The 11767-nt window shown below is 35.0% G+C and overlaps 2 protein-coding genes across 4 annotated transcripts; both read left to right on the top strand.

The window, feature by feature from the left end:
- Positions 1-3375: 3375 nt before the first annotated feature.
- LOC146168890 (uncharacterized) lies at positions 3376-6057 on the top strand. 3 transcript variants are annotated; one of them, XM_083390838.1, is made up of 4 exons: positions 3376-3577; positions 5172-5351; positions 5440-5575; positions 5878-6057. In XM_083390838.1, exons 1-4 carry the CDS (start codon positions 3460-3462, stop codon positions 5921-5923), a joined length of 480 nt encoding a protein of 159 aa, XP_083246964.1. In that variant the 5' UTR covers positions 3376-3459; the 3' UTR covers positions 5924-6057. The 3 variants fall into 3 exon arrangements, with proteins under 3 accessions (XP_083246964.1, XP_083246963.1, XP_083246965.1); XM_083390837.1 differs by having other exon boundaries at positions 5172-5369; XM_083390839.1 differs by having other exon boundaries at positions 3409-3572; positions 5172-5369.
- Positions 6058-8385: 2328 nt separating this feature from the next.
- LOC146168889 (ubiquitin-ribosomal protein eS31 fusion protein) lies at positions 8386-9779 on the top strand. The gene is made up of 4 exons (XM_083380387.1): positions 8386-8467; positions 8918-8972; positions 9166-9383; positions 9561-9779. The coding sequence occupies exons 1-4, from the start codon at positions 8420-8422 to the stop codon at positions 9708-9710; spliced, it is 471 nt and encodes a 156-aa protein (XP_083236513.1). The 5' UTR covers positions 8386-8419; the 3' UTR covers positions 9711-9779.
- Positions 9780-11767: the final 1988 nt, after the last annotated feature.

Genomic DNA, 11767 nt, shown 5'->3' with positions numbered 1-11767 from the left:
GATGATAGCCTTTGTTACACATTCACTTCTGCACAAATGCTTTTTGTCATTGACGTATTCCGGTTGAAGTCTAAGACAGCGCGTTGGCTGCTTTTCCGATCGATTGTGTTTATCATGTGCCCATTCCGACGACAGGGCTGGCCGTTGAGAATGAGATGCCTAGTCGGCATTCAATCATCGTCGTTCCATGCAGTTGATTTCACGGCAGCCGTTGAAAGCGCGGCCTAGTCGATAAAACGCCGAAGAGCAAGGCTGCCGTCGCCATCTGCTTGTCAAATCGATGCCCTTTCTATAGTCGGTTTTTCGCCGGCCGTCTTCACTCTCTTTCTTCACGCGCGGGTCTGCTGGGTCGACCGAATAACACGCGCGGCGCACTAATTAAAAGAACCTGACCCTACGCGACCGACAGAGGCTAATAAAAAACAGGGAATTATTTGACGATTCAGTCAAAACGCCCTTCAGGCTAAAGGATTTCAGGAACTGTTTTTGTTAAGCGATTTTGTTGCCTGCGCTGATTTTTTTCTAACTGTACTTGATCAAACTTCTTGGGTTAGATTTGCCATTCTCAGGATTTTTGTGTGAAACATACAAACGTAAAGGACTAAAGCAATGTTTTTACCGTTGCCCTCGGTACCCATTGGAAAACCTATAATATATTGTATTTTATTATTGTCCAGTAATGGTCAAATTTGTGGTTTTCATTGTGACTTGTAAAGTGACATTATTTAAAGCGTAAACAGGTGGTCACAAAGTTATGAGAGCCAATAAAAGGGCCCGCAACCCGTAGCGCCTTTTCTTAAAAAAAACCTTTAGGTCCATTAGTAAACTTAGGAAGGAGAAACAGTCGTATAGGGGAGACCGGAGATTCTCATACTTTTTCCAATTGTCAATCCTTTTTTTGTAAAAAGACATATGTGTACAAATTTTGCTTTACTAAATAAGTCAGTCCTCTGTCGAAAAATGGTAGGATTATTACTCCTTTGAATAAATCAGACAACAACGACTCAACTGAAGGGCATTTAGATGTCCGATGTTACCCCGATACCGAGGTATGCTCGGACATGCTCCGGGTTATCTCGGACACCTTGCTTAATTGCAACGTAAATCACATTCTGTTTGTTGCCCAAATTAACAAAATAGAAACGAAATTCACAAAAGCCACTTATTTTAGGCATATACAGGTTAATTTAACGTATGTTCAAGCACGAAAAGGTAATTGGAAATGCTATATCCGCTAATTCTTTTTTATAAATGTTTGAATTCTATATGCATTTGAAATCTTCTTTTAGATTCGACCCTGCGCTACATTTCCTGTAAAAATCCGAGCTGGCTCGGTAACGAGGCCTTACTACTCATTATACAAGCTTGTTGATATAATTAGGAAGGACGAGCGAGTCTAAATGATGAACTTTTCATCGGAATTTCTCTTCAATTTTAAATCTTTTATGAAAAAATAACAACGATCGATCAGCTTTAGAAGTCATTTATCTTTAAACGTTCTGTTTAATTTTATGCTTTGACAATTATTTTATGTGGCATGACAATTTAAAGTAACGGCATTATGTGACATCATACCATGACATCAAAATATTACATCTGAACGTGACGCCATAAAACGTAACCTTATGAATACCTCGCAGTTCGTATATTTGGTTAAAGTTTTAGATTAGACAGGTGTTACTTTCAATGCAAAACTATAACGATGTATACCCTAATTCATATTTATATCGTTTAAGTTTCTCAAACTTTTATTTTCGATGTTGCGATAAACGTACGACGCCTTTTGGTTACAACGATTTTATAATAAATCGGCTAAGACACTCAAGCACCATAATCAAAGTCGCGAATTTTTTTTGTGATTTACTTAGTTAGAATAGATTAAAAATACAGTTTGGGGGAGGCTGGCCACGTGCCCCTTGATCCGACCCTGGCCATATATTTACTACTAACACGAGTTCAGATGACATATTACTAAACCCACCATGTGCCGTAGGGGGCTGACGTCTGTATTAAGTTAGGAAGTTGGAAGTTTTGAAGTGTGTACCTTCGTAGGGAACACATAATAAGACTTATAAACAACTAATAACCAAAGCTGTAATATTAGGCTTAGCCTATAGTTTGATGTTAGGGGTGGGCAATCAGTAAAGTATAAGAAATTGGGTTAGGGTTGAACGTAACAGAGGAGTAAGGGATGAGGTTAAAGGTGAGGTTTGGGGTTAGGTAAAATGTTATTTACCTATTCCGACGGATTTAGGTCTTATTCGAAATTAGACTTTATTTCGACGAAGATGTAGGCTCATTTCTAATTTTGGTCTTATTGCTGGAATCCCTTTTATAGACCACTAGGGTTGTTCAAATTTTTAAAAATGATAAAAATGAAAGGTTTTTATGGTTTTTCCATATAGCCTATATCATGGACAAAATAAATGACTTCTGTGAGAAAAAATAAACAATGTTTTGTTATGCACACGGCGCTTAAAATTAATAAGTCAAAATAAAAATCGGAAAATCTCCACCGTGAAGCATATAATCGCACATTTTTGCATTTAGAGCAAAATATATTTATTTTTGGGGAGTGCCGAGAATCTTGGTTCATTTTGGATGCCCTCGAGTTAGAGAACAATTCACTCAGTCAGCTCAACGGCGCAGAAGTTGTGACAATGGTTAACAGAAAAAATACCAGTTACCAGAAAAGTTATATGTACAAGGAAAGAACAATTAGCCTATTTCTTGTCATTTTAGTATTACAGTTTGCAAGATTTGTTACGATCCTAATATCAGTATGATGTCCAAAGTTTTGTGCTATTTTTTACAGTTGTGTCAAAATTACTGTGACATTATCTCAGTAAGAGTTTGAAACATATTTTTATAAAATATAGTTAAATTTAGAAGGGTACGTTTAAACGAAACAGTTTAGAAATACTGGACCTGAAAGTAGGTGTATAAATTGCTTTATTAGGAAATAATTATTTTTACTTTTGGCGTAAAAAAAAATTCCTCTTGAGACCTTGCAATTTTCTATGATTTTTTGTCTGACCAAAGCTCTGACGTACTTTAAAGCGCCGTGCACATAACGAAAGATTTCTTTTCTTTAAAGTCGTTTATTATGTCAATATAATAGAGAAATGCCTTAAAACGTTACATTTAAACAATGTCTATAATTTTACAAATCAATAAGTATCTATCCGATAAAACTAAAAAAACGTGTACGTCAAATAGGACATCATCAATAGGGGGCTATTGACGTACACTCACTGATCTCTATGAAATATGAAATAGAGATAAGTGCGTACACTTCGTATTTTCCGTACATACAACAACATTCAGTCATGCGTACGATTTATCTCTGCTTCTTAACAATTCTATGGTAGCACGGTCATTTGGAGGGAAATATTGTATACTATAATATATCCTAAGACTTTTTTCTTTGTTAAAAAATTTAGCCTAAGTTTAAGAGAAATGCCAAAACGTTCAAATCCCTGGAGTGATGACTCACCTCTTCAGCTGAAAACTCATATCGGGACCAGAGAAGTTGCCAACGGAGTTAATGGAAACAAATACCGAGACCAAATGTTAGGTAAAATTTTTGGTGCTCTTTCACTATTGTACGTAAAAATTTATAAAAAAATGTTTTTCCTTAAATGCCGCTTACCACAACACATATTGTTTGGGTTAGGGTGCGGTTTAGCGTTTGGTTGAGGTTATTATTAATAAGTTATTATTAATAATAAACATAATATTACTTGACCCACCCTCACCCAAACGCTAACCCGCACCATAACCCAAACAATATGTGTTGTGGTATGCGGTATTATTATTATTTTTTTTTGCATAACTTTTCACGTACAATAGTGAAAGAGCGCCAAATTTTTCATTAAATTTGAGACTCATAAATGTTTTAATTGTTGGCAAATTAAGTAGTTCATTTTTATAATATTTTTCCTACTTACCTAATGGTACAAGTCTTCATTATGTGACAGTTTAACATTCAATGTTTTCAAACAATACGTCAGTGTACAACTGTGCACACCTCAGTTTCGAAAGATTTGAGTGGTGGGCTGGTTGTATATTCTGAAACTCTAATGTCGGTTTGCTCTGCGTTCTGTAACAGGTGCACACCTGAGATATTTAAAAAAACACCTGGTTTTGAAATTTTGGGTGTGCTTAACACCTTTGTTGCATTTCTGAAAATTTAGCACTGCTCACCCAATATCTCTGTAAAAGCTGCAATAAAATACACACTGGCCTGTGCTTGTAGAGCAGTGGTTCTCAACCGCATGTCAAACTTCCCTGCCGGTCCGCCAAATATATTACAATTTATATCTCAATTGCAAAATGCAAGATGTTGAAGTCTTGTCCATCAAATTTAGAACTTTGCCAGTTCTGTAATTTGCACCATTGTGACTTAACATAGAGTTATAATGGTCTACTTTGAATTTAATCATACTTCACGATGCTGCAAGTGCTGTGCCCAACTTTTTAAAAGTATGCAAACATGTTTAATTCAAGTGCTTTAAAGTTACATACTTTTATAGAAAAATACATTTGGGGTTAATTTTGATTTTTAAAGGTCCACCAGAAAAATTTGTTTTGGAATTTTACCTGTCTGTAAGCTAAAAGGGTTTAGAACAACTGTACTAGAGTACTTCTGAATCCCAAAATATAGATTTTTCTTATTTATGCAGAACAAATAACCAGTTTATGCCCATTGGCAAGCTTTTAATTTTTCACTACTTTTTAGTTTTTGTAAGTATGGAAAAATGAGTTTGCTTAGTTTTTGCAGTGTAGGGATGATTTCAAATAAACTCTAAAAGTTACTTACATATTTCCAACATCACTTGGATACAGAGTTACTAACCTTCATACCACACAGCACAATACTGTTCTCTCTCCATATATTTAACTTGAAATACCCATTTTAAAACATTGGTTGTTCATCACCTTGTATACAGAGTTACTAACCTACATACCACACAGCACAATATTACTCTTTTCTCTCCATATATTTAACTTGAAATGCCCCTTTTAAAACATTGGTTGTTGTAATGTTACTAACCATCACAGATTTATGATGGAGATAAAATAAAAAACAGCATTTGTGCACAACTTATTATTTAAATAATGATAAATTAGAACAAACTGTGTGTTTTAAAACAAATATTTTGTTACAGATATGACAAAGCAGCTTCTAATGGATGGTGCAAAGGCATTCTATCAGAAAACAGAGCGAGAACATGAAAATATGATTAACAACAACAATAAGGATGACATCATGAAATCTGAGAATGAGAATCAACAAAAAAGTATTACTGACTTCTTCTCGAAGGGAATGAAAGCTGTTGCAAATAAACGTATGAAAGCTAAACTAGGTGATAATGCGTGCTTAGGAATAAAACAGTTAGTGGTAGGTGAAATGTAAGTTTGTTCTTCCAATTACAGCTGGTCAAACAAATTTTTGCAATCATTTGCCACTAATTATGAAGTGCGGATTTTGTGATGCGGTCATATGTGAGAACTGTCAACAAACTTGCTCATATTGTGATCACTACTTCTGCTCTAGTTGTTCTATTTTAAGGTAATTTTTTTATGCTATTTGTCCCAAGGATGAATTTAATAACATCAACTTAATAAAAAAATATTTTGGTATTTTTAGAGTAAACAACAACTTTATAAGGTTATATGTAGGCCAACATACTAATTTACACTGGCTTGTAATGCTTTTTTTGTGGTTACTATGCCATATGAAAAAGTAAATCCTTGTTGAATACCATAAGCTTTATTTTTTTATTGGAAAACTTAATTCCTAACATTGGTAATGAATAGTAAGTGCAAAAAATGTTAATGCCTTTGTCTAAATGTAATGTATTGCATTTGCAGCTATGGTTCAACAACGTCAGCAATATGCCTAAGTTGCAAGAGATAACACAGACTGCAGATCTTTGCTATTGCCTATTGCTTGTTTTTCCTCTCTTTTTCTATCTCTTTGAAATGAATTATGTACACTGCCATATAGCCATTCACTTTTTATATATTTATTTTGTTAATAAACTTGCAACGATTACATTATATACCGTACCGTTTGTATCCAATATAGCCAGAATACTTAATTGTACAACGTGACTTGTACCAAATTTAATTCAAATTTACCTGCTACAACGCAACATAGCCTATAGCAGGGGTCGGCAACCTTTTTGGCCCTGCGGACCGGTTTAAAACTATAATTTTGTTCCGCGGACTGGCTTTAAAAAACAACAAATGTTCAGTAAAGGTAATTTGTTCCAACATTTTTTCAATGGACAATTTAAAATACACACGTTTGTTTGTAAAACTTTCCTGCCTAAACAACAAAATAATAAATCATTTTGCAATGCATCTCATTTGGCCACAGCACACTGGTGTGTTTTGAACCTCACGAGCGCTTAATACTAATTGAATTTTTTGTCATACCAATCAAAAATGTTGTATGTTTAAACTAAAGTATATATGTTTTAAATAGAAAACAACGTTTAATTGTTTTTGACTTATTTCTTAGTTTTTGGCATTTTACGTACGGTTTGGGTTTAAATCAAAATTTTAATCTGGCAACCCTTGCTACGGACCGGTAACGAGCTATTCGCGGACCGGCGGTTGCCGACCACTGGCCTATAGCACTAAACGTTTGTCAGTAAAATCATTTATGTAAAAATGCGATTAATTTGGCGTTACTTACTTTCAACGAAAGAACGCCGTTCGTCGGATTAAAACATATTTCAAGGCCGCAATACGAATAGGCCTAAACAATCGTTTTTTTTATTTCGTGGCGTATAGAAAAACCAGCAGCTCATTACCAAAATATCTGAAAAATTAAAAAGCAACGTTTTATTTCATAAATATTATTTTTTTCAAAAAAAAATGTTAACATCACATGACTGTAAAATACAAGTTGTGACGTCATGCTGAGGTGAACCGCTTTTTGATATGTTCGGTTAAGGTTTAGGTGTTTTCAAACTATGCGGTTAAGTTTCGGTTCGGTTCCTTAAATCTAAAAAACAACGGTTCATGTTTTGTTAGGGTTCGTGAAAAAATGACCAATAAAGTTCCGATTCGGGTTTGGTTTGACTCCCTGCTTTATCCCACTTTAATTGGCCTGTTTCTAACCTTAAGCCCATTACACAATACCAAACAGTTGGTGCCAAAAGACGGCGCCCAATGCCTTCTATTTTTAGATGTTATTTAGCCATTGAGATCTTTTGCCGACAGGTCTAGATCACATTGCCACGAGTTTAGATCTTATTTCGTTGCATTTGTTACTTTTTGCTATATTACAGGGTGTCAATCCGTTTGACTTTGCCGGATCAGGTCGTTTTTTTGGCTGGGTTCAAGGATTTTTCTGAATCCAAGCAGGCCTAATTGTTGGTTCGGGGCAATTTAAAAGTTCCGGTGAGCTCCAGTTCGAAATTCGTTTTCAAAACCGGTTTATAAAGTTCGATTTCGAACACAACATGAGATGCGTTACTACACCAGAGATACAGTATCATTGAGAGAAAAACAAAACAAGGGTTTATTATTGAAATTTCTGAAAATTAATCCAATTTTTTACCAAAAAATTCGAACATGGCATAACCATGACATTGTAGAGAAATGACGCATGTCTATTTGTGTTTGTAATTCTAACATGTTCGCCTGTTAAAGTGTTAAATATTTCACCTCAATACTCTTTTCCTTTCCTGGCCATTCTGGCAAATCCAGTCGGCATTTCGGCTTAGCTAATCCCCAACGCAGTCGCTCTTGTGCTATATAGTTTCACGCGGCTGCTTGATTAAAAACAACAGTCTTTTATTGAAAGCGAAATATGCTAAATTATGTGAATGTACAATAAATCTATAGGCGACCTGACAGTGTACTCTTGGAAATGCAACGACAGTTTGTTTAGTTTCGATTTAGTGAAGTCAGATAGCACGGTGGTCATGTCTCACCTGTTGAAATATACAACATGAAAAGTTGTGTTTGTAATGACTTGAGATCATGGCTTAAATTTTTGGAAGTAGTTTTAAATTAATCATATTACAACACTTCATTCCCTTAAAAATTGCAACATATTTCGCGCTGCCTTGCTCCCCATTAATAAAATAAAATTTGAAAAAAAAATTGATCGAAACCGTGTGTAAATATTTGCTGCGCCTCGGCACGTTTTCATTCTACTGGTCTTTTGCGATTGAGCTAGTTGAAGGTGGGTGGTTGTTTTTCTTCGCTGTGACACGCAATAAATAAGAAATAATGTAGTTTATTGTAATTTAGTATACTTTGAACTGAAATTTGATATTACCAATCCTTCACTGATATCAACGCCTAATAGTTAAATAAAAAGATCTGTCGGCTGGATTTACATGTCTAGGTTTGTTTTTCAAACTAAGGATGATATGTTTTACAGAAAGCCACTATGCAGATCTTTGTCAAAACCCTAACGGGAAAAACTATTACACTTGAGGTAAAATGATTTTATTTCGTGAACTTTTGGCACTGGTCTAGAATCGTACATGGGTTTAAATTGCTAACATTATTGGGGTAAAGGTGCGAGTTGGCGTATTATTATAATTTTTCAACCATATTTATATATTTCTTGCAATTTAAATTTTGTCCGCTTGTTTTGTTTCTATTGATAAAAGTTGTAGGATTCTAGACAAGCGCTTAACTTTTTTATTGCTCAGATAAAGTACTGTAGGCTATATATTTCTTGAAATTAAATTTTTATTACTGAAAATTGTTCAAAAATTTGTAATGAGGATACCGCTTGTGGGTTTTAAAAGAGTAGTGGCTTCGGCCTACTGCCATGGTTAGAACCGCCATCCGCTGAACAAATTTTGAAAACCTACCAAGATTGCTGTCCAGCTAAACTTTTGTTTTAAGTCTTAATGTTTATTTTTAAAAATACTTGCAGGTTGAATCCTCTGATTCCATTGAAAATGTGAAAGCAAAAATTCAGGATAAGGAAGGTAAATATATTTACTCACATATGTATATGTTTATCGCATATGCATTTGCAATGATGCTAAAACTTAGGACACCTAATGATGGATGTTTATCAAGGTGATTAATAACATAATACTGAAAATCTGAGCAATGTAATATATAATACCAAGCAGTTTTGTTTTCAAACTCCTGACTAAAAACTTACTTGATATTTAGGAATTCCCCCAGATCAGCAGCGTCTTATCTTTGCTGGAAAGCAGCTTGAAGATGGAAGAACCCTCAGTGACTACAACATCCAGAAGGAGTCCACCCTTCACCTTGTCCTCCGATTGAGAGGAGGTGCCAAAAAGAGGAAGAAGAAGACTTACACCACTCCAAAAAAAATCAAACACAAGAGGGTGAAGGTCAAGCTTGCAACGCTCAAGTACTATAAGGTAGCATTTTCACTTAGCTGTATTGAATGGAAACTAAAATGACATCTATGATGATAAAATCACTCGCCGATCTGATTTACAAGTGAGCGATTAGTTTTTCTGAGAATGACTAGATTACCTTTTTACACCAACTCAATGCCTTCATGAAAATAAAACTAAATGTCCCCTTGTTTGAAGGTTGATGAGAATGGGAAGATCACCCGCCTGAGAAGAGAATGCCCCATTCCTGAATGTGGCGCTGGGGTTTTTATGGCTTCACACTTTGACCGACAGTATTGTGGCAAATGTGGCCTGACTTATGTATTCAAGCCAGAGGGGGAAAAGTAATACTTGCTGTTCTTTGGTGTTAATGCACTTTTCTTTAATACTAGAAAAATAAACTTGTATTTTGGAGAATGCACAATGTCGTATTTTTGACTGATGGTAAATGCAAACAATGATGAAACTATTCACTCGCCGATCTGAAAATTCGTGAATGATTAGTGTTCTGAGCTTGAATAGTTTTGCTGATTATTTGAAATTTTGCGATGCCTTTGCCATAAACGAATCCCAAGATTTTTCTGTCTTCTATAAAAAGCATTAAAAATTATATAATTGCTTAAAAATTATATAATCGTGCGTTCGTAAATAAGTAATCACACAGTTCGTTCATTTAGTGAACAGTCTGGTTTAATAAAGGGAGTGGATAGCTGGTCTCGCCCCTGGCCTACGGGATTTATGAAACGTTAAAAGAAACAAGACTGAACAGTTTTGACTCCAGTTTTTGCTTCTCATAATTGGATGAGAATTTGCTAGCCGGTTTCATGGTGCAGTTGAAAAATGTTTCCACGCACGAGACACACTAGGAACTTAAAGACCATTCTCAATAAGATATGTAAATCCAAAATTAAAATAATTTTTCGGGAACTTGCTCTTCGGGAATCGCTATTTTTAAGATTACCGTCACGAGGGGCTACTTTGAACACTAATTTGAAAAATCCATTGCACCATACATTAAGGTCAATAAAATACACAATAAATAAATCGGTTTTCCCTGAAAATTTCATGAAATAGACTTCAATACCCGCTCTTTCCGAATATTTTAAAACAAGATTTTTCTGTTGACAGTAAGGACTGCTTTTATACTGCAACTGCACCTAAGTAGTCTGGAAACTTCTAGTTGGATCTCGGAAAGTAAAAGTGGTTTTGATCTATTTTTTCAGTGAAATGCTAAGAATTGTATTAGCACACGAAAGATAAATTCAAAACTGGGTATATGTTGAGAATACCGTTCATTATCTAAAAATTACTAAAGTGGGTCACCTTCTTATTTTACTGTGTCTAACGATTTTTGATTTTTTAGAAAGTGCGGCCCTTCTTACTTAAAAGTACCGGTACACTTTTTGGCAATTATTTCACTAAACTTGTTTTAAATACAAAAGTTTTTTTACTAATAATGCTATGTGAAGTGTTAACTTTGAACAAAGCTTGTCAATTAAGCCCTAAAGTGCTTGTGATATGGAGTGTTCAAAGTTAGAATACCCCCTACCTAACTTTGAACACATAGAAATTTGGCGTGAAGTCCCCCAAATTTAGATATTTTAAACAAGAAAAAACAACCATTTGAAACATCTATACACAGCCCCAATTTTGACCAAATTTCAGACAATAAGCAAAAAAAAGAAAAAAAAAAAAAACTTCAAAAAGAGTAGTAGCCCCCCTTGACGGTACATTTTTGTTAGACTATAATAATCAGTCAATGAGTTGTTTAAAGCCTTAATCATTGGACTAAAAAGATCAACAATGAACTATAATTTTGCCCGTTAAGCCGTACCCAGAGACAAAATTAGGCAATCGCATGTATAACCAGCACTGACATTTTAAAAAGTGTATCGGAACTTTCAAAACTGCTCGCAGACACGTTACCTTAATCCAGTGGTCTCAAATATTTTAAATAAGCGACCCCAATTTAAATAAGATGTAATCAGAATTTATATTGCGACCCCATTTTGGAGACAATTATAGGCAATGTTAAAACAAGTCCTAGAATGCAGCAGAACGGGCACCTACTTCGCCGGGGAATGTATTCATAATGACAAGTAAAAAATGTTTTTAGCGATAAGCCTCTTCGCCTGTTTGTGTTTCTAAGTGGATATGCTTTCTAATTTGGCCTGTGAAATGTAACCTCAGAAAACGCGGATGTTTTACTACAAATCAACAGCATTTTTTATGATATTACAAATGAGGGACGATTTTAAACATCTCCGTCTACTGTCTACGTTTGACACACTTGTACATGTAACTTGGTGTGGTTTTAGAAAAAGTGCGACATTTGCTGCGCAAAATCAAAAAACACAAATTTCTGATATGGCAGCTGGAGCTGAAAACAGCAATTTTTATGTATT

The sequence above is a fragment of the Ascidiella aspersa genome, chromosome 1 (genome assembly GCF_963924565.1).
Source record: "Ascidiella aspersa chromosome 1, kaAscAspe10.2, whole genome shotgun sequence".
NCBI lineage: Eukaryota > Metazoa > Chordata > Ascidiacea > Phlebobranchia > Ascidiidae > Ascidiella > Ascidiella aspersa.
The sequence above is the reverse complement of the archived record's forward strand: the minus strand, read 5'-3'. Positions and strand labels throughout refer to the sequence as shown.